At 45.9% G+C, this 23,261-nt stretch overlaps 1 protein-coding gene across 1 annotated transcript in view; it reads left to right on the plus strand.

Moving 5' to 3' along the window:
* The window catches only part of LOC115476152 (MICAL-like protein 2), a 104,965-nt gene extending 82,044 nt beyond the window's left edge, over nucleotides 1-22,921 (plus strand). The window contains exons 12-17 of the mRNA XM_030212355.1: nucleotides 5,573-5,696; nucleotides 7,628-7,718; nucleotides 8,302-8,375; nucleotides 15,305-15,419; nucleotides 19,078-19,124; nucleotides 21,047-22,921. Coding sequence (XP_030068215.1) covers nucleotides 5,573-5,696; nucleotides 7,628-7,718; nucleotides 8,302-8,375; nucleotides 15,305-15,419; nucleotides 19,078-19,124; nucleotides 21,047-21,147 — 552 coding nt within the window. The 3' untranslated portion in view covers nucleotides 21,148-22,921. The remainder of the gene's footprint in view (nucleotides 1-5,572; nucleotides 5,697-7,627; nucleotides 7,719-8,301; nucleotides 8,376-15,304; nucleotides 15,420-19,077; nucleotides 19,125-21,046) is intronic.
* Nucleotides 22,922-23,261: the final 340 nt, after the last annotated feature.

The raw sequence follows: 23,261 nt of genomic DNA on the forward strand, positions 1-23,261 counted from the left end.
CGGACAAATTCCTCAACTGATTTCTTAGACCCCTGGCTGGGTAAAGTACAAAACAAGAGAAACTTCTCACATTTAACACAGTTTATTCTTACCCAAGAATATGAAAAATAAGACATAACAGAAAATTAAGAGTATCACATAAGAAGCAGGGAAGTGAGGGAACATAAAAACGGGAGCCATGGAAATGGTCGTATATTCCTTAATCTATTGAGCTAAACTTCTCACTATACAGAATGTAGCTTTACGTCTAATTTTTTCTTTAAAAAGGTTTGAGAGTATATCCAGTTATTATGTGAAGCACCATTGGCTCCCTGTGCAAGCCAGGATTCTGTTTAAATTTTCTTGTTTTATGTATAAAACTAGCCGTTAAGCCCGTAACAACGGGCTAGTTTTTTGTTTTCCTATGGCCTCCCCCCGTCCACCAACCCTGCTCTCTCCCCTGCCCTCCCCCCCAGCGTCTGTTTCCCTCAGGTCTGCCCCCTCCTTCCCTCCCTGCTCTCTCCAATTTCCAAGCCCTCCTCCCTATTGGGCTGTACTGCTGGTGGAGGCGGGGCTTGGACTTCTACCTCTCAGCGTTCCAACTCTACTGCGCATTTGCAGGTGAGTCGGTCACTTGCCGTTTATATGTTTGATTACGTATGGCCTATCCCCACTTCACTTATTGAATCGTCTTGTTTTTGTTAATAAAACAAGGATTTCAGAACTTTTCCTTTTTCATTCTCTAAAAATACGAGAACTAGAATAATTGATATTCTTTTTTCATATCAGGCAATTCGTTTGGATAAGGCTATTAAGGATATCTTAATGTCTGAAATCTCTTATAACCAATTCTGCAAACAGATTAAAACTTACCTATTTAGAACATTTGCGCTAAATAATGTCAAATAGCGTATGTAGCTCAGGGATGTTCTATTTTTGTTAGGTTATATTTTGTTATTCCTGGAAATGTCCATCTTGTTTCGATAATACGCGTTGCTCCGCCCCTTCGCGGCACCATCCTTAGAGTTGGGCTCCCTTAGAGATGGTCGTCCCTGTTCGAAAATGCCCCTCCACATTTTTCTTTTTTAACCTCCAACACAACCTTTGCCTTCTTTATCAGCGCTTTGCATTTGACTTCCCATTCCTTATGCTGTTTCCTGTTATTTTCAGTTGGATCTTTCTTCTATTTTCTGAAGGAGGAGTAGCCTAGTGGTTAGTGCAGTGGACTTTGATCCTGGAGAACTGGTTTCGATTCCCATTGCAGCTGCTTGTAACTCTGGGCAAGTCACTTAACCCTCCATTGCCCCAGGTACAAATAAGTACCTGAATATACTATGAGGGGCATAATTGAACAAAAACGTCTATCTCCATGGGCGTTTATCTCCGAGAACGGGTCCGTGAAGGGGCGGACTGAACCGTATTTTCGAAAAAAATAGACGTCCATGTTTTATTCGATGATTTGTGAGCTGGGCGTTTTTGTTTTTCAGTGATAATGGAAAATGAAAGCGCCTAGCTCAAAAACGAATAAATCCAAGGCATTTGTTCGTGGGAGGGGCCAGGATTCGTAGTGCACATGCCAGGACACCAACCAGGCACCCTAGGGGGCACTTTTACAAAAAAAAAAAAAAAAAGGTAAAAGAGCTCCCAGGTGCATAGCACCCTTCCCTTGGGTGTTGAGCCCCCCAAATCCCCCTCAAAACCCACCGCCCACAAGTCTACACCATTACTATAGCCCTAAGGGGTGAAGGGGGGCACCTACATGTGGGTACAGTGGGTTTGGGGGGGCGGTGTGGAGGGCTCCCATTTACCAGCACAAGTGTAACAGGTGGGGGGGGGATGGGCCTGGGTCTACCTGCCTGACGTCCACTGCACCCCCTAATAACTGCTCCAGTGACCTGCATACTGCTGCCAGGGAGGTGGGTATGACATTTGAGGGTGAACATAAAAAGTTGTGAAACGGCATATTTTTGTGGTGGGAGGGGGTTTGTGACCACTGGGGGAGTCAGGGGAGGTCATCCCCGACTCCCTCCAGTGGTCACCTGGTCATTTAGGGCACTTTTTGGGGCCTTATTCGTGGAAAAACAGGGTCCAGGAAAAGTGCCCTAAATTCTCGCTAAAAACGCATATTTTTTTTCCATTATCGGTGAAAGGCGCCTATCTCTGATCGGCTGATAACCACGCCCCAGTTCCGCCTTCACCACGCCTTTGACACGCCCCCATCAACTTTGTCCGCATCCGCAACGAAGTGCAGTTGAAAACGTCCAAATTCGGCTTTCGATTATACCGCTTTATTCGTTTTTGTGAGATAAACGTCTATCTCCCGATTTGGGTCGCAATATAGGCGTTTTTCTTTTTCAATTATAAGCTGGTATGTAAACCGCTTTGAATGTAGTTGCAAAAACCACAGAAAGGCGGTATATGAAGTCCCATTTTCCTTTCCCCTCTTTTAGCTCTAATATCTTCCATCACTTCACTTTTTAATTCCTTCCTCCTTTTTTAATACATGGAATATATCTCTTCTGGGCTTCCAGGATGGTATTTTTGAATAGCATCCATGCCTGATGTAAATTTTTGACCTTTGCAGCTGCGTCGTTGAAGCTTTTTTTTTTTTTTTTTACCATTCTCTTCATTTTATCATAGTCTCTCCTTTTTGAAAGTAAAATGCTAACATATTGGTTTCTTATGTGTCTGTACTCCAGACATTATATCAAATCTGATCATGTTATGATCCCTGTTATCAAGTGGCCCCAGCAGTATTACCTCCTGCAACTAGATCATGCGCTCCACTAAGGACTAGGTCTAGAATTGTTTCCCCTCTTGTTGGTTCCTGAACCAGCTGCTCCATAAAGCAGTTCTAGATTTTATCAAGAAATGTTACCTCCTTAGCATGCCCTGATGTTACATTTACCCAGTCAGTATCACCCATTATTATTGCGCTACTCAGTTTGTTTCCTCCCTAATTTCTGATATTTTTGTATTCGTCTGTTCGTCCTTTCTAGGTGGACAGTAGTACACTCCTATCACTATCCTTTTCCCCTTTACTACTACTACTGCTGATTACTTCTGTAGCGCTACAAGGCATACGCAGCGCTGTACACCATACACGAAAAGACAGCCCCTGCTCATAGAGCTCACAATCTAAATATGGAATGTTGCTAGTGGAATTGCAACATTCCATGTAGAATCTCAAATAGTAGCAACATTCCATGTAGAATCTCAAGTAATAGCAACATTCCAGAATCTCAAATAGTAACAACATTCCATGTTCCACTGCACTAACCACTAGGCTACTCCTCCACTAGCAACATTCTATCTAGAAGCCTGCCCTTGCAGATCAGCAACGCGGCCGCGCAGGCTTCTGTTTCTGTGAGTCTGACGTCCTGCACGTATGTGCAGGACGTCAGACTCACAGAAACAGAAGCCTGCGCGGCCGCGTTGCTGATCTGCAAGGGCAGGCTTCTACATTACTACTACTACTTATCACTTCTATAGCGCTACAAGGCATACATAGCGCTGTACACCATACATGAAAAGACAGTCCCTGCTCAAAGAGCTCACAATCTAAACAGGACAAACAGACAGAACAACTAAGAGGTAAGGGAATTAAAGAGGTGGGGATAAAAGGGTACCAGGGCAAGTGAGTAATGGTTAGGAGTCAAAAGCAGCGTCAAAGAGGTGGGCTTTTAGCCTGGATTTGAAAATGGCCAAAGACATACAGGCTCGGGAAGTCTATTCCAGGCGTGAGGTGCAGCGAGATAAAAGGAACGGAGTCTGGAATTAGCAGTAGAGGAGAAGGGGACAGACATCCATAGGGATTCCAAGATGTGTTTTGCGTCCTGCAGAATTTATAGTCTGTTCAATTCAAGGCCCTTCTTAATTGCTACCACTCCATCAATTTGATCCACCCTATAGCTGTGATATAACTTGTACCCTGATATGACAGTGTCCCATTGGCCATCTTCCTTCCACTATATCTGTCTTTTCATTTAATGCAGTATATTCTTTTCCATTTTATTTCTTAGGCTTCTGGCATTTGCATGCAAACATTTCAAACAATGTTTGTTCCTATTTACAACTTGCTGAGCGGTTGACAAATCTTTAAGATCTTTCTGCTCTGTATTTAAAGACACCTCGTCTACTATGGTCTCTATTGCAACCTTGTTATTGGGATGCCCTATTTTCCCTGTTTTGGTGATATCTTTTAAAGATGTCCCAAACCATGCAGTTTTGAGCGACTTCGGCCTTCTCCCAATTTCTAGTTTAAAAGTTGTTCCATCTATTTCTATAGCGCTACAAGGCGTACGCAGCGCTGTACACCATACACAGAAGACAGTCCCTGCTCAAAGAGCTTACAATCTAGATAAGACAGGTAAACAGACAGAACAATTAAGGGTAAGGGAATAAAGAGGTGATGATAAAAGGACAGGGTAAGTGAGTTAGGAGTCAAATGGTTCCACCCTGGTTAGGTTGGAGCCCATCTTTCCCTAATAGGCTCCCCCTTCCTCAGAATGTTGCCTGGTTCCTAATTTCTGCTCCATCGCCTCATCCACGCGTTGAGACTCTGGAGCTCTTGTCTGTTTCTTGGCTCCTGCGCGTGGAAGGGGGAACACTTCTGAAAATGCTACCCTGGACGTTCTGAATTTCATGGTAATGTCCCCTTGCAGTTGCGTGCTATGCAAATTAGGTGCACTGTTTATAAAATGTCACTTAGCACTTACACATGTAAGTTTTGTGACGGAAATCATGCATGTAACTGCTTAATATTCTATAAATTTGGTTCACTATTAACACCTATATTTAGGCTCCAGTTTACGGAATGAGGGGAATGTGTTTAGTAAAGGGACACAGTTCCGAAAACATTTTCCAATATGCTTTTTCAGGTAGATAGTCTAAAACAGTGGCTTAGCTATGTGGGGCCAGGGGGGCCTGGGCCCCCATAGATTTGGCCCTGGACCCCCTGCCGACGACCCTCTCGACCCCCCCCCTCCTGCCGCCAACCCTCCCCTGCTGTCGCCGTGGGCTATCTTTGCTGGCGGTGGACCCCAATCCCCGCCAGCCGAGGAGGTCCCCTTCTTCCCGCGAAGGCTTCATTCTGTTTCTGTCGTCCTGCACAGAAACAGAACAAAGCCTGGCTGATCTGCAAGGCTTCATTCTGTTTCTGTGATTCTGACATCCTGCATGTACAATGTGCAGGACGTCAGAGACAGAACGAAGCCTTCGCGGGAAGAAGGGGACCTCCTCGGCTGGCGGGGATTGGGGTCCCCCACCAGCAAAGGTAGCCCACGGCTGGGGAGGGTTGGCGGCGGGAGGGGGGTCCAGAGGGTCGTTGGCAGGGGTTCTCAAAGTTGGTGGTTGCGGCGGTGGCAATGGGGGGGGGGGGGGGTTCGGTAATGGTGGGGAGGTCTAAAATGTGCCCCCTCACCTTGGGCTCTGGACCCCCCTCCCGCCGAAGTCTGGCTAGGCCCCTGGTGTAAAATCTGGTCATGGGGGAGGACACTAGAGGGAATAGGTACAGCAAGGGCCTGCAGGAGGCGCCACCCCTCCCTGCAGAGAGCTCATATCACCACTACTTTCCCTGGATTTTTTTTTACAGCTTCGCCCGGACTATGTTCCGGAAGAAAAGATACAGCAGCAGCTGCACGACATTGAGAAGCAACTGGATGAGCTGGAACTGAAAGGTGTTGACCTGGAGAAAGAGCTGCGCAGTTGTGAGGGAGGTGAGTGGTTTTGTGTTTATTTTTGGAGGGACGGTGGTCAGTGGTTTTGGCCAATAGGTTCTCCAGTTATGGACTCCTAACATGAGTGTTTGGCCTTAATGCCTTCAAACTTATATGAAATTAATTTTCAGACAAGGCTCCCTCTTCATACTGATTGATTACATCAAAGGCGGAAGTTCTCAACATGGGCTACCTTTAAGACTGGTTATTTTACCACAAGTCATGCTGTTTTAGCACAGGGTCTCATTGGACTTGTGGTAAAACGACCCATCTTATCAGTAGCCCACAATGTTTGTTTATTAAAATTTAATATACCACTTATACTAACTGGCAGACCTGAGCGGTGTACAATAATAGTACAATAATGCTTGGAATGCCCTCCCCCGGGAGGTGGTGGAACTGAAAACGGTAACGGAATTCAAACATGCGTGGGATAAACATAAAGGAATCCTGTTCAGAAGGAATGGATCCTCAGGAGCTTAGTCAAGATCAGGAGGCGGGGCTGGTGATTGGGAGGCGGGGATAGCGCTGGGCAGACTTATACGGTCTGTGCCAGAGCCGGTGGTGGGAAGCGGGACTGGTGGTTGGGAGGCAGGGATAGTGCTGGGCAGACTTATACGCTCTGTGCCAGAGCCGGTGGTTGGGAGGCAGAGATAGTGCTGGGCAGACTTATACGGTCTGTGCCAGAGCCGGTGGTGGGAGGTGGGGCAGGTGGTTGGGAGGCAGGGATAGTGCTGGGCAGACTTATACGGTCTGTGCCAGAGCCGGTAGTGGGAGGCGGGACTGGAGGTTGGGAGGCAGTGATAGTGCTGGGCAGACTTATACGGTCTGTGCCAGAGCCGGTGGTGGGAGGCGGGGCTGGTGGTTGGGAGGTGGGGATAGTGCTGGGCAGACTTATACAGCGTGTGCCAGAGCCGGTGGTGGGAGGCGGGGCTGGTGGTTGGGAGGCGGGGATAGTGCTGGGCAGACTTATACGGCGTGTGCCAGAGCCGGTGGTGGGAGGCAGGGATAGTGCTGGGCAGTCTTATACGGTCTGTGTCAGAGCCGGTGGTTGGGAGGCGGGGCTGGTGGTTGGGAGGTGGGGATAGTGCTGGGCAGACTTATACGGTCTGTGCCAGAGCCAGTGGTGGGAGGTGGGGCTGGTGGTTGGGAGGCGGGGATAGTGCTGGGCAGACTTATACGGCGTGTGCCAGAGCCAGTGGTGGGAGGCAGGGATAGTGCTGGGCAGGCTTATACGGTCTGTGCCAGAGCCGGTGGTGGGAGGCAGGGATAGTGCTGGGCAGACTTATACGGTCTGTGCCCTGAAGAGCACAGGTACAAATCAAAGTAGGGTATACACAAAAAGTAGCACACATGAGTTGTCTTATTGGGCAGACTGGATGGACCGTGCAGGTCTTTTTTCTGCCATCTACTATGTTACTATGTAATAGTACAATAATATTAATAATAAAACTTCCCCCTAGGTCTCATTGCATAAAATGGGATTTGTGCTAAAAGAGCAGGAGTTAATGGTAAAATAAAACATCTTAACAATAGTCTACATTGATAACTTCCCCCCTTAGTGTAAAGAGTTTACCGCCTGGTTAACGCATGAGACCTTACCGCCAAGTCAGTGGGTTGGCGGTAAGGTCTCAGGCCCAAAATGGATGTGCACCAATTTTTATTTTGCCGCATGTCCATTTATGGTGTCCCCCCCCCCCCCTAAAAAGGCCATTTTTGCAGGTGCGCTGAAAAATGGACCTGCGCGCGTCCAATACACATGTCTACATCAACGCAGGCCATTTTTTGGCGCAACTTAGTAAAAGGACCCCTCAGTGTATAAAGCAGGCCTTCCTTTAGCATACGCACCTCATGTTTACAGATGGCTACTAGCTCGGAAAGTGTATTCTTGGATGCCATTGTCATGACGTGTAATCTTGTCTTATATGTAGATGAACTGGAGGATACCCTCATGGTGGACTGGTTCAAGCTGATCCACGAGAAGCAGCTTTTGCTGAGACAGGAGTCGGAACTGATGTACAAGTGAGTGCGTGAAATCTACTCAGCTCTGTACTAGCACAAAAGAAGCAAATTGAACCCTGGGGTAGGTGTTCACCTCAAGTACAATACAAGCTTGAATTTCCCAGTCTCTTCTGTGCTTGAAAGAAGACGGAGAGAAGCGAAAGTACAGTTCTTTCCCAGTCTTGCTGTAAGAGAAAAAAAAGTAAATTCGTAGACGTTCATAGTTTCCATGTAGGTTCTGGGCAGGGGTGGACTGACCATTGAAACAATAGTGCCCGAGGTCCCATAGCAGTAGGGGCCCACTCTACCCTAACTTCCATCTCATTTAATCATGTTTGATAGGTGGTTACGGGCTCATGACCCTTATTGGCCAAGGACCCAAATCACTGTCAGTCCACCCCTGGTTCTGGGAGATTATTTTTGCATAGAATTACATACACTGTAGGGCAGAAGTTCTCAACCCACTCCTCAGGACACCCCCATTCAGTTAGGTTTTCAGGATACCTATAATGAATGTGCATGAGAGAAATTTGCATACAGGGGCAAAGGTTTGTATTTCAGTCTGTAACATCCGGTGTTACAAGCAAGTTTGTTCCGTCTCCAGATCCAGACAGCAGGCATTGGAGGATCAGCAAGTCAATGTGGAAAAAGAGCTTCGAACCTTAATGGGCACATCAGGTGAGTGAATCCACATTGCAACTCCGCGGGGATGGGACGACTTCCCTATGAAGAAAGACTAAGGAGGCTAGGGCTATACAGCTTGGAGAAGAGACGGCTGAGGGGAGACATGATAGAGGTATATAAAATAATGAGTGGAGTGGAACAGGTGGATGTGAAGCGTCTGTTCACGCTTTTCAAAAATACTAGGACTAGGGGGCATGCGATGAAACTACAGTGTAGTAAATTTAAAACAAATCGGAGAAAATTTTTCTTCACCCAACGTGTAATTAAACTCTGGAATTCGTTGCCGGAGAAAGTGGTGAAGGCGGTTAGCTTAGCAGAGTTTAAAAAGGGGTTGGACGGATTCCTAAAGGACAAGTCCATAAACCGCTACTAAACGGACTTGGAAAACTCCAAAATTCCAGGAATAACATGTATAGAATGTTTGTACGTTTGGGAAGCTTGCCAGGTGCCCTTGGCCTGGATTGGCCGCTGTCGTGGACAGGATGCTGGGCTCGATGGACCCTTGGTCTTTTCCCAGTGTGGCATTACTTATGTACTTATGTCCTCTACTTGGCTCACTTTTATTACATAGAGCAGTGATTTAACCTATTGTGATGTCATAGTGGCTCATTCCACCAATAAGAGCCAACCTCATTAGTGATGTCACAATGGCTTGATTGTATAGAATGTTTGTACGTTTGGGAAGCTCGCCAGGTGCCCTTGGCCTGGATTGGCCGCTGTCGTGGACAGGATGCTGGGCTCGATGGACCCTTGGTCTTTTCCCAGTGTGGCATTACTTATGTACTTATGTACTTCTGCCGCACTCAAAACTGTTCCTGTTAGAATGCCTATGTGCAATACATGTAAGAGTAGCGCATGTTTTAGGGGTGTGTACATTTTACATGTGTATGCGGTCACTCTTTTTTTTTTTTTTTTTTTTTATAAAAACCCTTTTTTAATTGTTTGGTTCAACACAGTGGCGTACCAAGGGGGGGGGGCGGTGGGGGAGGTCCGCCCCGGGTGCACGCCGCTGGGGGGTGCTGCGGCGCGCACCTGTCAGCTCCGAGTTCGCTAACTTCGCTCGTTCGCTGCAGCTCCCTCTGCCCCGGAACGGGTTACTTCCTGTTCTGGGGCAGAGGGAGCTGCAGCGAAGTTAGCGAACTCGGAGCCGACAGGCGCGTGCCGCGGCACCCCTCTTCCCCAGCGGCGTGCACCTGGTGGGGGTGTCATTTCGCCGGGGGGGGGGGAGGTGTCATTTCACAGGGGGGGGCGCGCTGCACCTGGGGGGGGGGGGCGCATCGGCGATCCGCCCCGGGTGCCATCCAGGCTAGGAACGCCACTGGTTCAACATTTTTATTGGTGACAATGCAGAGTAAATACATCTAGCCAAATGCATACTCAAAGATTCAAATACAAAGAGAAAACGTACATCATAAAAGGAAAATAATCTCTCATCAAATCTTTTACAATTATTCCCACCCCATCCCCCTATATATTCATGGGAACGACGTTAATGATGCCAACACTAAACCTTGTGAAGAATAGAGAAATGTAAAGCATCAACAAGCAAAGCAACGCTTGCAGTTCAAAAGACTTATACATTCACCAAACTGGGAACAACTGAAATCTGCAAACTTAAATCTTCACTACTGCTTCTATACTCAATGTATCCCACCCTCCCAACCCCCTTTTTTGATTGTAACAGAGACGTTACGGGGGTAGCTTTGTAAAGTCATTTTCACATATATGTGGTATTATACACTAGTAAAAGAGGCCCGTTTCAGAGCAAATGAAACGGGCGCTAGGCTAGCAAGGTTTTCGTCGCCAACACCCCCCCCCTCCCTCCCTCCCTGGCCAAACCCCTTCATTGTTCTGCCATTGCTCTGCCCTCGAGGGCGGGGCCCGGAGCGATTTTGGTGGCTTCACCACCACGAACCTTCGAACCTTTTTGAAGGAAGTCAGGTCTTGGCTTCACTGACGTCAGTGTCCTCAGAACGTTGAGGGTGAGTTTTATTATAGTAGATATGTAAAATAGCTCTTACAAAATTGCACCAAGAACAAACACCAAGGCATGAAAACAGGATGAGCATGGACACAAACAACCTGGATGAATCGCAGGAAAAGCGTTAAAGATCAAAAAAATATTTATTGACCCGACACGGACCATGATTCAGCCTCTGCCTACGTCAGGGGTCTAAACAAAATGAAAAAAAATAAAATCATTAAATGATGCATTTACTTATGAATTAAAATAATAAAGTAATACAAAAAAATATTTAAAATTGTGGACAATTAAGAACAAATAATGTCAGAAAATATCATACAAACATGAAAACAAAAAGGAACCATCTTTATCAGTTACATCCCTTTCAGTAGTAAATAATGGGTATAGTCTTGATAGGTAAAGATGGATCCTTTTGTGTGTGTTGTTATATTTGAGTGATATTTTTTGTTCTTGTTTAATTATCCACAATTTTAAATATTATTTATTTTTATTACTTTAATTCCTAATTATTTTAAATTAGGGCATCAGTTCGATAAAAAAATGTAATTGTGCGAGTAATCATGATTATTAATTTCAATCACAAGTCATTTAGGGGGTCTTTTACTAAAGCTTAGCTCGAGTTATCTGCAGCAGGGCTCATAGGAATAAAATGGGCCCTGCTGCAGATAACTCGAGCTAAGCTTTAATAAAAGACCCTCTTAACCCTTCATTGTCCAAGTATAAAATAAGTACCTGTATATAATATGTAAACCACTTTGACTGTAACCACAGAAAGGTGGTATATCGAATTCCATCCTCTGGATTGATCATTTCCCTCCCTCCAAATCTTTCCCTTTGGCTTGTCCTGCCTCCTCTGACATCACTTCCTGTTTCTGCATGAGCGGGATGGATCAAAGGGAAAGCTTTGGCCCAGACAATGTATGTGCAAAGACCAGCTTTAAGGTAGACTGGTGCGGAGGGAGATCGGTGATGTTGAATCGTGGATGGGGGGGAAAAAGATTCTGGATTGCATCTAGGACAGGGGTTGAGAGTGGAAGAGAGCAGAAGAGATGTTTGGAGGAGACGGGAGACACTGCAACTTGATTAATTTTTAAAATTGTGATTAATAATTAATGCATTCATCGCAAAATTAATTCTGATTAACTTGCAGCTCTAATTTAAATTCATCTTTTAATGTTTATTATTTTTAATTTTGTGTTTAGACCCCTAATTCAGGCTTAGGCTAAAACGCAGTTGTGTCAAGTCAATAAATATTTTTTTAATCTTCAGCATTTTTCCTGTGGTTCGTCTTATAAAATTGTACCAGGTTTAAAAGAATGCGTGATGGCAATGCACACATGTACTTTTACTGGAATACAGTCTAGATGGAGTGCAAGTGGAACCATGAAATGTGATGCATAGATATAAAATACCTTAATTTACGCACCTATTTCAATAATCTGTGCATTGTGAAAGCCCACATGTTCTTTTAACCAACCCAAGGAGAAAAGTTTCAGGCCAGCCAGTTTATCTTGGTAAATGCAATAGTTTTGAAAATTGCTCGAGTTTTGTGTAAGGCTATTTTACATTGCTTTGCCCCTCCCCCCTTTCTCCATTAACATTCACCGGGGAGGATAATTTTCAAAAGCCATTGACCCACAAAGAGGCTTTCTGAAAATTGCCATTTTACACAGCTAATGTATGTTTCTTGCTGCTCATGCTTTTACCACATCAGGAGGGGACATTCCCAGAGTAGGAAGCTAAAGCATGGAGACTGAATTTTCAAATGTTTTCAGATTATTTTCTATAAAGTACCTACAGGAAAGGTGTTTACAAATGTTTCCAGGTACTTTCCCTGGGCCACTTTTTCAAGGGAAAGTCTGCATATACTTTTTCCTTTGAAAACTGGTACAAAATCATAGTAACAACCTCACTTCATTGGCTTCCGATCAGGTACCGCATTCAGTTCAAGCTTCTGCTTCTAACCTACAAATGCACTCGATCTGCAGCCCCTCCTTACCTCTCAACCCTCATCTCCCCTTACGTTCCTACCCGTAACATCCGCTCTCAGGACAAATCCCTCCTTTCAGTACCCTTCTCCACCACCGCCAACTCCAGGCTCCGCCCTTTCTGCCTTGCCTCACTCCATGCGTGGAACGGACTCCCTGAGCCCATACGCCAGGCCCTCTCCCTGCCCATCTTCAAATCATTGCTCAAAGCCTACCTCTTCAATGTCGCCTTCGGCACCTAACCACTACACCTCTATTCAGGAAATCTTGACTGCCCCAACTTGACATTTCGTCCTTTAGATTGTAAGCTCCTTTGAGCAGGGACTGTCCTTCTTTGTTAAACTGTACAGCGCTGCGTAACCCTAGTAGCGCTCTAGAAATGTTAAGTAGTAGTAGTAACATAGTAAATGACGGCAGATAAAGACCTGTACAGTCCATTCAGTCTGCCCAATAAGATAAACTCATTTTACATGGTATGTGATACTTTATACCCGAGTTTGATTTGTTCTTGCCATTCTCAGGGTACAGACTGTAGAAGTCTGCCCAGCACTCTTGTACTAAACGTTCTGAAGATTCTGGAATCCTAAAGAGTTACAAGATTCTGGAATCCCAATTAGAAGCAACATTCCATGTAGAACCCCAAAGAGTAACACAGTAAATGATGGCAGGTAAAGACCTGTACAGTCCATCCAGTCTGCCCAACGATAAACTCATTTTACATGGTATGTAATACTTTATATGTATACCCAAGTTTGATTTGTCCTTGCCATACTCAAGGCACAGACTGTAGAAGTCTGCCAAGCACTGTTCTTGTACTAAAAGTTCTGAAGCTAACGTCGAAGCCCCTTAAAACTTACACTCCAGCCCATCCATATCTATTCAGTCACGATCGGGGCACAGACTGTAGAAATCTGCCCAGCACTCTTCCTGTACTAAAAGTTCTGAAGATTCTGGAATCCTAAAGAGTTACAATATTCTGGAATCCCAATTAGTAGCAACATTCCATGTAGAACTCCAAAGAGTAACATAGTAAATGATGGCAGATAAAGACCTGTACGGCCCATCTAGTCTGCCCAACAAGATAAACTCATTTTACATAGTATGTGATACTTTATATGTATACCTGAGTTTGATTTGTCTTTGCCTTTCTCAGGGCACAGACCATAGAAGTCTGCCCAGTACTGTTCTTGTACTAAGTTCTGAAGCTAACATCGAAGCCCTTTAAATTTTACACTCCAGCCCATCCCTATCTATTCAGTCACAATCAGGGCGTAGACAGTAGAAGTCTGGCATCTCCCGTTTTGTTTCCCAATTACCGGCATCGCCACCCAATCTCCGTTAAGATTCCACAGAACCATTCCTTCTAAACAGGATTTCTTTGTGCTTATCCCACGCATGTTTGAATTCCATTACCGTTTTCATCTCCACTACCTCCGCGGGAGGGCATTCCACATATCCACCACCCTCTTCGTGAAAAAATACTTCCTGACATTAGTCCTGAGTCTGCCCCCCTTCAACCTCAATTCATGTTCTCTAGTTCTACCGCCTTCCTGTCTCCGGAAAAGGTTTGTTTGCGGATTAATACCTTTCAAATATTTGAATGTCTGTATCATGTCACCCCTGTTTCTCCTTTCCTCCAAGGCATACATGTTCAGGTCAACAAGTCTCTCCTCGTACGGTTTGCAACACAAATCCCATACCATTTTTGTAGCTTTTCTTTGCACTGCTTCTAGTCTTTTTACATCTATAGCAAGATACAACCTCCAAAACTGAACACAATACTCCAAGTGGGGCCTCACCAACGATTTGTAGAGGGGCATCAACACCTCATTTCTTTTGCTGGTTACACCCCTCTCTACGCAGCCTAGCATCCTTCTGGCCACAGCCGTCGCCTTGTCGCATTGTTTCTTCACCTTCAGATCCTCCGACACGAACACCCCAAGGTCTGTCTCCTGAGTCGAGCTACTAATCTCTCCCCTCCTATCCGGAGTCTATTATTTAAATATATCTAAGGACTCCAGAACAAATGATATTCTCAACAAATTGTTATAAATTAATTCACACCATTTATTGTGACAATATGTCATAACACCTATAAACTTATAGAAGACTAATTCAAATATTTATTCAGTTCTCACTCATTCCACATTCCTACTGTTGAAGACTAAATCAAAATACAACTTGACAACAAATGCCTAAGTTAAACACAGTATCATTCTGAGATGACATGTAAACAATATATATTTTCCTAAGCCACAATTTGTAAGTTCTTTCCACATGTGCTCAAAGAAATCGTCTCTGTGTAACAATTAGCATAGTTCACTATGTGCACTGAAATATTTGTTGTTAAAAGCTTCTTATATACTGATACATCCACTTATCACGTATTCTATGAGAACATCGCTTGCACTTTGAGTCTTGATCCAAACAAAATGATTGTGACCAGATAGAAATCCTCAATATATCACCAAATCACTTCCGTTGTCTTCAACTCTTGAACGTGGCTGAAAGATGTCCGCTACATCTTCACATAAATCACACGATTAATACACAGAGGCGATTTCTTTGAGCACATATGGAAAGAACTTACAAATTGTGCCTTACGAAAATATATATTGTTTACTTGTCATCTCAGAATGATACTGTGTTTAACTTAGGCATTTGTTGTCAAGTTGTATTTTGATTTAGTCATCAACAGTATGAATGTGGACTGAGTAAGAACTGAATAAATATTATAATTACATTTTAATTGCCAGACTGTTGACCATTCTTCTAAGGTTCGGAGATCCCTTCTCATCGTTTCTACTCCCTCCAGGGTATCCACTCTATTGGCTATTAAATCAATAGTTAAAATGTGCCCTTGAATATTGCATTGCTCTCACTGAAGTACAGGTGGAGGTGTCCGGTGTAGGTCTGTCTGCAGATACATTGTGGATCTTTCTCCTTTGCAGATAAGTTGAAGTCGCCTCAGCAGAAGGCTCGTGAAAGCGAATTGCTTCAGAAGTACGTCAGTATCGTTAATGACAGAAGCGACATCGTGGACTGTTTGGATGAAGACCGGCTCAGGTAGGAGGAATAATGTCCGATTCAGAATGGCAGGAATCTCTGTCACATTGTCGTCTCGGAGATGAAGTAGACAGGGAGGCGTATTTTCAAAGCACTTAGCCTTCCAAAGTTCCTTAGACACCTATGGAACTTTGGAAGGCTAAGTGCTTTGAAAATATGCCTCAGGGTTGGGTTGCAGGCACATATTTGCATATTTATCTATCCAGTGCAGAAAAATCTCAAATGAGCAGACTGGATTGGCCTGTTTGTCCTTTTAATTTAATTTGAGCGTTTTTAGTTCGCTTTACCAACAAGTAGTTCAAGGTGGATTACAAAAGCATGAAATCATTATAGAATCATATCAACAGTAAAAATCTCCATATTATTGAGAAATCGGTTACTGTATCTATAAATCCTACAAAACAGAATCCTTACAACAGAGGTCAAATCTGTAAGAGGCCCACTATTATTGATGAATTCATCATTATTTCAGCCGCAAGTCCCATAGTTTGCTATAAATCAATTGCTGGGAAAATTTCTCAGTGTCGGGCTCTCAAGGCCCACCTAAAATCTCTGTGGGACCTTAGGGGACCCTTTTACAGAGCGGTGGTAAGCCCAGTGCAGGCTTACCGCTCGCTCTTCCAGGACTACCGCCGGCACAATGCAGCCGCCAGCGGCGGTCCTGCCCCGAGCACGCGCCATTTCCGGGGGAAAAAAAGAAACCTCCCGGAAATGGCTTTCGCGGCGGTAACCCAGCGGTAAGCATCACTGCATGTTGCTCGGTTAGCGCGGGAGCAGTTATTGCCACTTCAGTGGGTGGCGGTAAGGGCTCCCGTCGCATGGCTACGCGGTAAGAGTTCTCTCACCGCATGGCCATTTTTTGGTGGGGCTTTTACCGGCCGTAGAGAAAGAGGGCCCTGGCGCACGGGAAAAACGGCCCCCGCTCCCACTGCTTAGTAAATGGACCCCTTATATAGCAAAGTAGCCTATCTACAGAACTAAACCACTAACTAATAAGGTCCTGTTCCATGTTTCCTGTAATCTCAGGGCTCGATATTCAAAAGTACAGGAGAGGCTCCTGCCTAGGTAAACCCCACTGAGGTGGACGTCCAGTAATTAACCAGACAGTTCCGCTGGATATTGACTTTAACCAGTTGTGTGAAAACCGGCCAGTTGAGGAGCAGTCGAGGGGTGGCGTCCCAGAAGTTGTGCAGGCACTGGTGATGCTCAGTGATGGCACCCGCATTGTTAAGTGGGCTAGTAAAATCATGTCAATTTGCTCGGTTAGCTGTGTGGCTGTGGCACGGAGTACCGGCCATACCTGCATAATTTCCAGGTGGTGCTGCAAACTTGGATTTTCAATGGCAGTACATGGACATGGTCCAGTGTTTGAATATCTGAGACTGATTTAGCTGGTGACGGTCAGTGTTTATAAAAACACCCTCACTGTCATAGTAGTCGGAACTGGAACCTATAACAGGATATCCTTCCTTGAGCTTAACCGTTAAGTAGGGGTGAGTAGGGCAAAATAATACAGATAAATGCTATCCATATAAAATTTGTAAAAAAAAAAAAAAAAAGAAGTCCTTCTGGGCCTTTCCCTTCTCCAGGACTCATTTAACACCATTTATGAAGTCCATAAGTCCAAATAGAGCAGGGATGCTCTTACCTTCCCCCTCCCCCTCCCCCCCCCCCTGACGTCAGCGTTTCGAACGGTGCTGGTATCATTTTGTTGGCACGGCCTTACTGACCCAGATGGGCTTGGTGCAACAAGGGATCATTTCTGTGCTGTTTAGACTTGTGACATGGATGGGATAAGATGGGTCAGGAGAGGGAAGTGTGAGGTATGGCTTGGGGAGGGCTTCAATATTTATTTATATTTTCTTTGGGGGGGGGGGAGGGGGAGTCAGTTGCAATCTGCCTGTCCCTTGAAAGTGAAAGTACAGTATCATGGCACTAGAGCAGAGGTTTTCAACCCAGCCCTCAGGGCACACCCAACCACTTGGGGTTTTCTGGATATCCCCACTGAATTTAAGGGGGATAGCCTGAAAACCCCAACTGGCTCGATGTGCCCTAAGGACTGGGTTGAGAACCTCTGCACTAGAGGGACTCCCATGCAAATCATGGCTGCTTAGTGAGAACATTGAAGGAGAGCGACTGGAGTGGAGGAGTAGCCTAGTGGTTAGTGCAGTGGACTTTGATCCTGGGGAACTGAGTTTGATTCCCACTGCAGCTCCTTGTGACTCTGGGCAAGTCACTTAACTCTCCATTGCCCCTGGTACAAAATAAGTACCTGAATATATGTAAACCGTTTTGAATGTAGTTGCAAAAACCTCAGAAAGGCAGTATGTCAAGTCCCATTTCCCTTTCCCTATTTGAGATTCTACATGGAATGTTGCTACTATTGGAGGTTCTAGATGGAATGTTGTTACATTTGAGATTCTAGATGGAATGTTGCTACTATTGGAGATTCTAGATGGAATGTTGCTACTATTTGAGATTCTAGATGGAACGTTGCTACTATTGAGATTCTGTTGCTACTATTTGAGATTCTACATGGAATGTTGCTATTCCACTAGCAACATTCCATGTAGAAGCCTGCCCTTGCAGATCAGCAACGCGGCCGCGCAGGCTTCTGTTTCTGTGAGTCTGACATCAGACTCACAGAAACAGAAGCCTGCGCAGCCGCATTGGTGATCTGCAAGAGCAGGCTTCTACATGGAATGTTGCTAGTGGAGGAATAGCCTAGTGGTTAGCGCAGCGGACTCTGATTCTGGGGAACTGGGTTTGAGTCCCACTGCAGCTCCTTGTGACGCTGGGCAAGTCACTTAACCCTCCATTGCCCCTGGTACAGAATAAGTACCTGAATATATGTAAACCACTTTGAATGTAGTTGCAAAAACCTCAGAAAGGCGGTATATCGAGTCCCATTTCCCTTTCCCTATTTGAGATTCTACATGGAATGTTGCTACTATTTGAGATTCTACATGGAATGTTGCTACTATTGGAGATTCTAGATGGAATGTTGCTACTATTGAGATTCTGTTGCTACTATTTGAGATTCTAGATGGAATGTTACTACCATTGGAGATTCTAGATGGAATGTTGCTACTATTTGAGATTCTAGATGGAATGTTGCTACTAATGAGATTCTGTTGCTACTATTTGGGATTCTAGATGGAATGTAGCTACCATTGGAGATTCTAGATGGAATGTTGCTACTATTTGAGATTCTAGATGGAATGTTGCTACTATTGAGATTCTGTTGCTACTATTTGAGATTCTACATGGAATGTTGCTATTCCACTAGCAACATTCCATGTAGAAGCCTGCCCTTGCAGATCAGGACATCAGACTCACAGAAACAGAAGCCTGCGCAGCCGCATTGGTGATCTGCAAGGGCAGGCTTCTACATGGAATAGCCTAGTGGTTAGCGCAGCGGACTCTGATTCTGGGGAACTGGGTTTGAGTCCCACTGCAGCTCCTTGTGACTCTGGGCAAGTCACTTAACCCTCCATTGCCCCTGATACAAACTAAGTACCTGAATATATGTAAACCGCTTTGAATGTAGTTGCAAAAACCTCAGAAAGGCGGTATATCAAGTCCCATTTCCCTTTCCCTCACCCTTTCTATGTTGACTTTCTTCACTCTAATGGAACCAACTGCTGTTTGTTCACAGGGAGCAGGAGGAGGATCAGATGATGGAAGCCATGATCCAAAGATACGGTAAGAATCCACTCCTGAAGCTGTCCTTCCGAGTGCAGGAAATGCAAGCCCAGGCTTTCACCAGGAGTCTTAGATCCCAATACTGAAAGAGGGCTCAGTGCCCCTGGAGCTGAATTTGGGAGCCTTAAACCTGAGTCTCCTAAATTTGGGCATGTAATTCCTGTGTCCAACGTTAGGTGTCCAGCACTTGAAATCAGTGCTGAACTCTTACCGTCACCCTCTTGACCTGTCTCTGCCTCTTTTTGTGGATCCTAAATTTAGGTGCCTTGTGAATTAAGGTACTTAAATTCAGTGCTGAGCTCACAATCTTTTTAAGAAGGAAGACCTAGGTGGCGAAATCTTTGGAATATCGAGCTGTTAGGGAGTAATTCTGTAAAGTGTGTGCTGACATGTACTTGCTGATTTTGTGAGTAAATGATTACAGTACTGGCATATACACCAGTATACATGCACCAATGCAGGGAGATACCCAAATTCCACCTAAACGTCATTCTATAAATACACTGTGGTAATGTGAATGAGAGTGGGCTCTGGAGCCAGGATAAACCAGAGCCACACAGTGGATTTAAGGTGAACAAAACAATAATTTATTGAAAGTGTCAGGTAGGAGTCCTATTCAATTTACAGGTGGGGAAGAAAAGTGAACATAAAAACTAGTCCTTTTCAGTGTTCCTTGGCTGGCTGCCACCCGGGGTGGATTGCTGCTGCTGCGCGCCCCCCCCCCCCCGGGGTTATAGTGTTGACCCCCCCTCCCTCAGGTGCAGTGTTCCCCCCCCCCCCCCCGGTGCAGCATCGTCCCCCCTCCCAGCGCATCACCTCCAACCCCCCCCCCCCCCCCGGTGCATTGTTCTCCTGGGGTGCTGGGAGCAGCCGAGCAGCTATCGGCTCCGCCGATTCCCTGCTCCCTCTGCCCCGGAACAGGAAGTAACATCAGAGGGAGCAGGGAACCGGCAGAGCCGACAGCTGTGCGGCTGCTCCCTTCACCCCTCCTGCAGCGTGCACCGGGGTGGATCGCCTCCACCGCCTCACCCTCAGTACCCCGCTGGTCCTTTCCTACAAGAGTGTCCCTCCGTGGCCTCCTGCAGGGCCACAGCATGCAACATACACTGCTGGGCTCTGGGCTGGCTCTCCAGGGTTACCAGTACAGTCGTTAGCAGTTCAGTGAGACTGACTTGTGACCATCTGGGTCAAAGATACCTAATTGCAAGGTGCCAAGTCACACTTGTCCTTCCTGACTGTAGCTGTTCATACATGGGTGGTGGAGAGTTGTGGCTTCCCTCTGGTCTCCCTTAACCTAGCTGTGGCCCTGGCTTTTATACTTCCTGACCATTTCCTCCTGGCTCCACCCCTCCTGTATCACTTTCCCCTTGGAAGGGACTATGAGTTTTAAGGTGGTTCTGACGCTGTGAGGGAGTATCTTTAAGGGGAAGTGGCAACGCCAGAACCGGTGTACACATAGGCGTGGGCAGAGCTCACAATTAGACGTGTAAATGATAGAATACTGTAAGGTACACGGGTACGTCTGGTATTTAGATGCAAGCTGTATGGTTGGCCTGTTTGATAGGTGTGTATTTCACCTCTTTGGCTTTTGTGGGCTCTAGGCACTTTTGCCATTGTGAGCCCCTCCCTCAGTGGCATTTAATGTATGACTGAGCTTTTAATTTGAATTGTATGTATATTTGATTTATATTTTATGTATTTGTATTCTATTTATTGTGTATATTTTCATAGGCCCTAGGCAGTGTGCCTGTTGTGCCTAATGGATAAGCCTTCCCTGTCTGTTACACCAGTTTTCCATAAGGGAAGTAGGCACCTAGGTTCCCTGATAGAATAGGCTTCACACAGGTGCCTCTGGGCACCTATCTGTAGGCATTTTGTGAGAGAAGAATCCTCTTAGAGTCTGTTTGCTTTCTTTTTGACAGATCCGCAGCGAGACAGTCCAGAGAGCCCCAAGAAGAAAACTAAGTTTCGTTTGTCGAAAATATGGAAGCAGAAAAATGTGAAACCCAAAGATTCAGAGTGAAATTTCAAAGACCTTGGCACAGAGTCAGGGCTGGATGCCGGGATCTCTCGCACGACGCAGTCCCGCCAGAGCGACGAGCACCTCTGCCCCTGCCCCCGCCATGGCTGTGTTGTCCTGCAGATGTAAAGAAAAATGGTGCATGGAGCACACAGGGATATAATGGAATGGTTAGAGCAGGTCTGACCACTGAACTGAATCAGAAATCTGTTCTCAGCAGATCCAGGATATAGCTATGAATGACAGAACCAATAGTAACTTATTGGAATGAGTTTTGAAGCTCAGCTTTTCAATTGCTTCTATGTCCTACAGACCAGAGAGTGCTAATGTCTGAGTAAGAGAGGTCGTTTCCGGTAGTTAGCTACATGGTTAGCTACAGCAAGAAGCTCAGGAGCCTTGGGACAGTCACAGTGTGACTACAGAGCTTCAGGGGTCTCCTACCCTCTTCCTCATTCTTCACACCCATCACTGACTTTTCACATCTGGAGGGGAAAAAGGGTAGGGGGGGGGTGGGGAGGAGATTTATTTTCACAGAACACTGGGGCCATCTACTGGTCAGATCTGGATCCTCAGCAGGCATGAGGAGCCAGAGATGAAGACAGGAGGGGGGAATCTCAGAAAGACGGAACATTAAGGGTGTGGACTTTTCACTTGACGTTCCTGGCCCACTCACTCCTTTCTGTTGCAGAGGCTGGGTGAAAGAGTTTTGCCTCTGTAGGGGCAAGAAGCTGTCTTAGGCCTGCTCTAGTGAGCTAAAGTAACCCTTAATGTGCACATGAAGATCACAGACTTCTGCAGAACCCAGAGGCTGAGCGTTACTATCCTGAAAGCATTGAAGCAGAAAATGGCGCTCCCTCTGGTTGCTTTTCACAGCTAGTTCTTTAAAATGTTTTGCAAGATGTGGGACTGAGAATTGTGCGCACACTGGAATGGCTGCTGCTTACTGGTCTGAGTGGGACAGTGACTTTAAAAATGCCAATTCTGACTCTGCAGCCAGTGATGAGCCTAGGTGTTCATTTAGTGGCAAATCACATATTCCAGTTTCACTTTATGTGTTTATATTGGTGATGAAGTTACTGGCATTCTGCTGGGTCGAATTTGCATGTGCTGTAGTTGAAAAAGACTGATATAAAGTTAGCTTTAGCTGAGCTCATCTGCTAGGCAGTTTCATTCCAATATATTATGTTGGCAAGAAATGAAAAGTGCCTAGTTCTGCATTGCTGATCTTGTGACTAGATCCCCTCCCTAATTCAAGCAATGGATAAAGGAGAGGGAAGTTTTAAGAAGGTAGCGTAGAAACTACAATGAAACGGTGCAAAATGCATGGCAGATAGAATCACTGCTCAGGCGTTAATAATACGGCGTGATCCTGGCTCCGTCCCATCTTGCAGCAAGTGAAACTGACTCTAACCTGCTGTCTCCAAACCGTGCACAAAACCTGGATCAGGTTGCTAACTCCGGGGATGAACCAGGGGCATAGCGTAACACTTTTTTCCTCTCTGCACCCGCTCACCCCTGCTTGTCCCCCACCCCAGCTCAACTTAAAATTGAAATATCTTAGCTGATGAGGTTTCTCAAGCCCCACCAGAACCTGAAGCCCACCATAATTCCCCTCAGACAATTGTATCAGTTAGTGGTAGCTGTACCAGCGCCCCACACATGCTCAGTTCCTGTGCATATTCAGTTCGCGCGTGAGAACTGAAGGTGCACAGGGCAGGGGCGTAGCCAGACTTCGGCGGGAGGGGAGTCCAGAGCCCGAGGTGAGGGGGCACATTTTAGTCCCCCCGCCACCACCATCAACTTTGCCCCCCCTGCCAATGACCCTCTTGCCCCCTCATGCAGGACGTCAGAAACAGAAGGAATCCTTTTGCGAGAAGCAGAGGACCTCGGCTGGCGGGGATTGGGGTCCCCCGCCAGCAAAGGCAGGCGACTGCGGGTTGGCGGCGGGAGGGGGGTCGAGAGGATCATCGGCAGGGAGCCCAGGCCCCCCTGGCCCCACGTAACTATGCCACTGGCCACAGGGTACCAGCGAGAACATCTCAGGAATGCTGCCACTGACTGCTGGGGTTGGCTCAGTGGAGTTATGGTAGGTTCCGGATGTCTTCAGCTGGGTGGGG

Source organism: Microcaecilia unicolor, chromosome 8 (genome assembly GCF_901765095.1).
Source record: "Microcaecilia unicolor chromosome 8, aMicUni1.1, whole genome shotgun sequence".
NCBI classification, from domain to species: domain Eukaryota; kingdom Metazoa; phylum Chordata; class Amphibia; order Gymnophiona; family Siphonopidae; genus Microcaecilia; species Microcaecilia unicolor.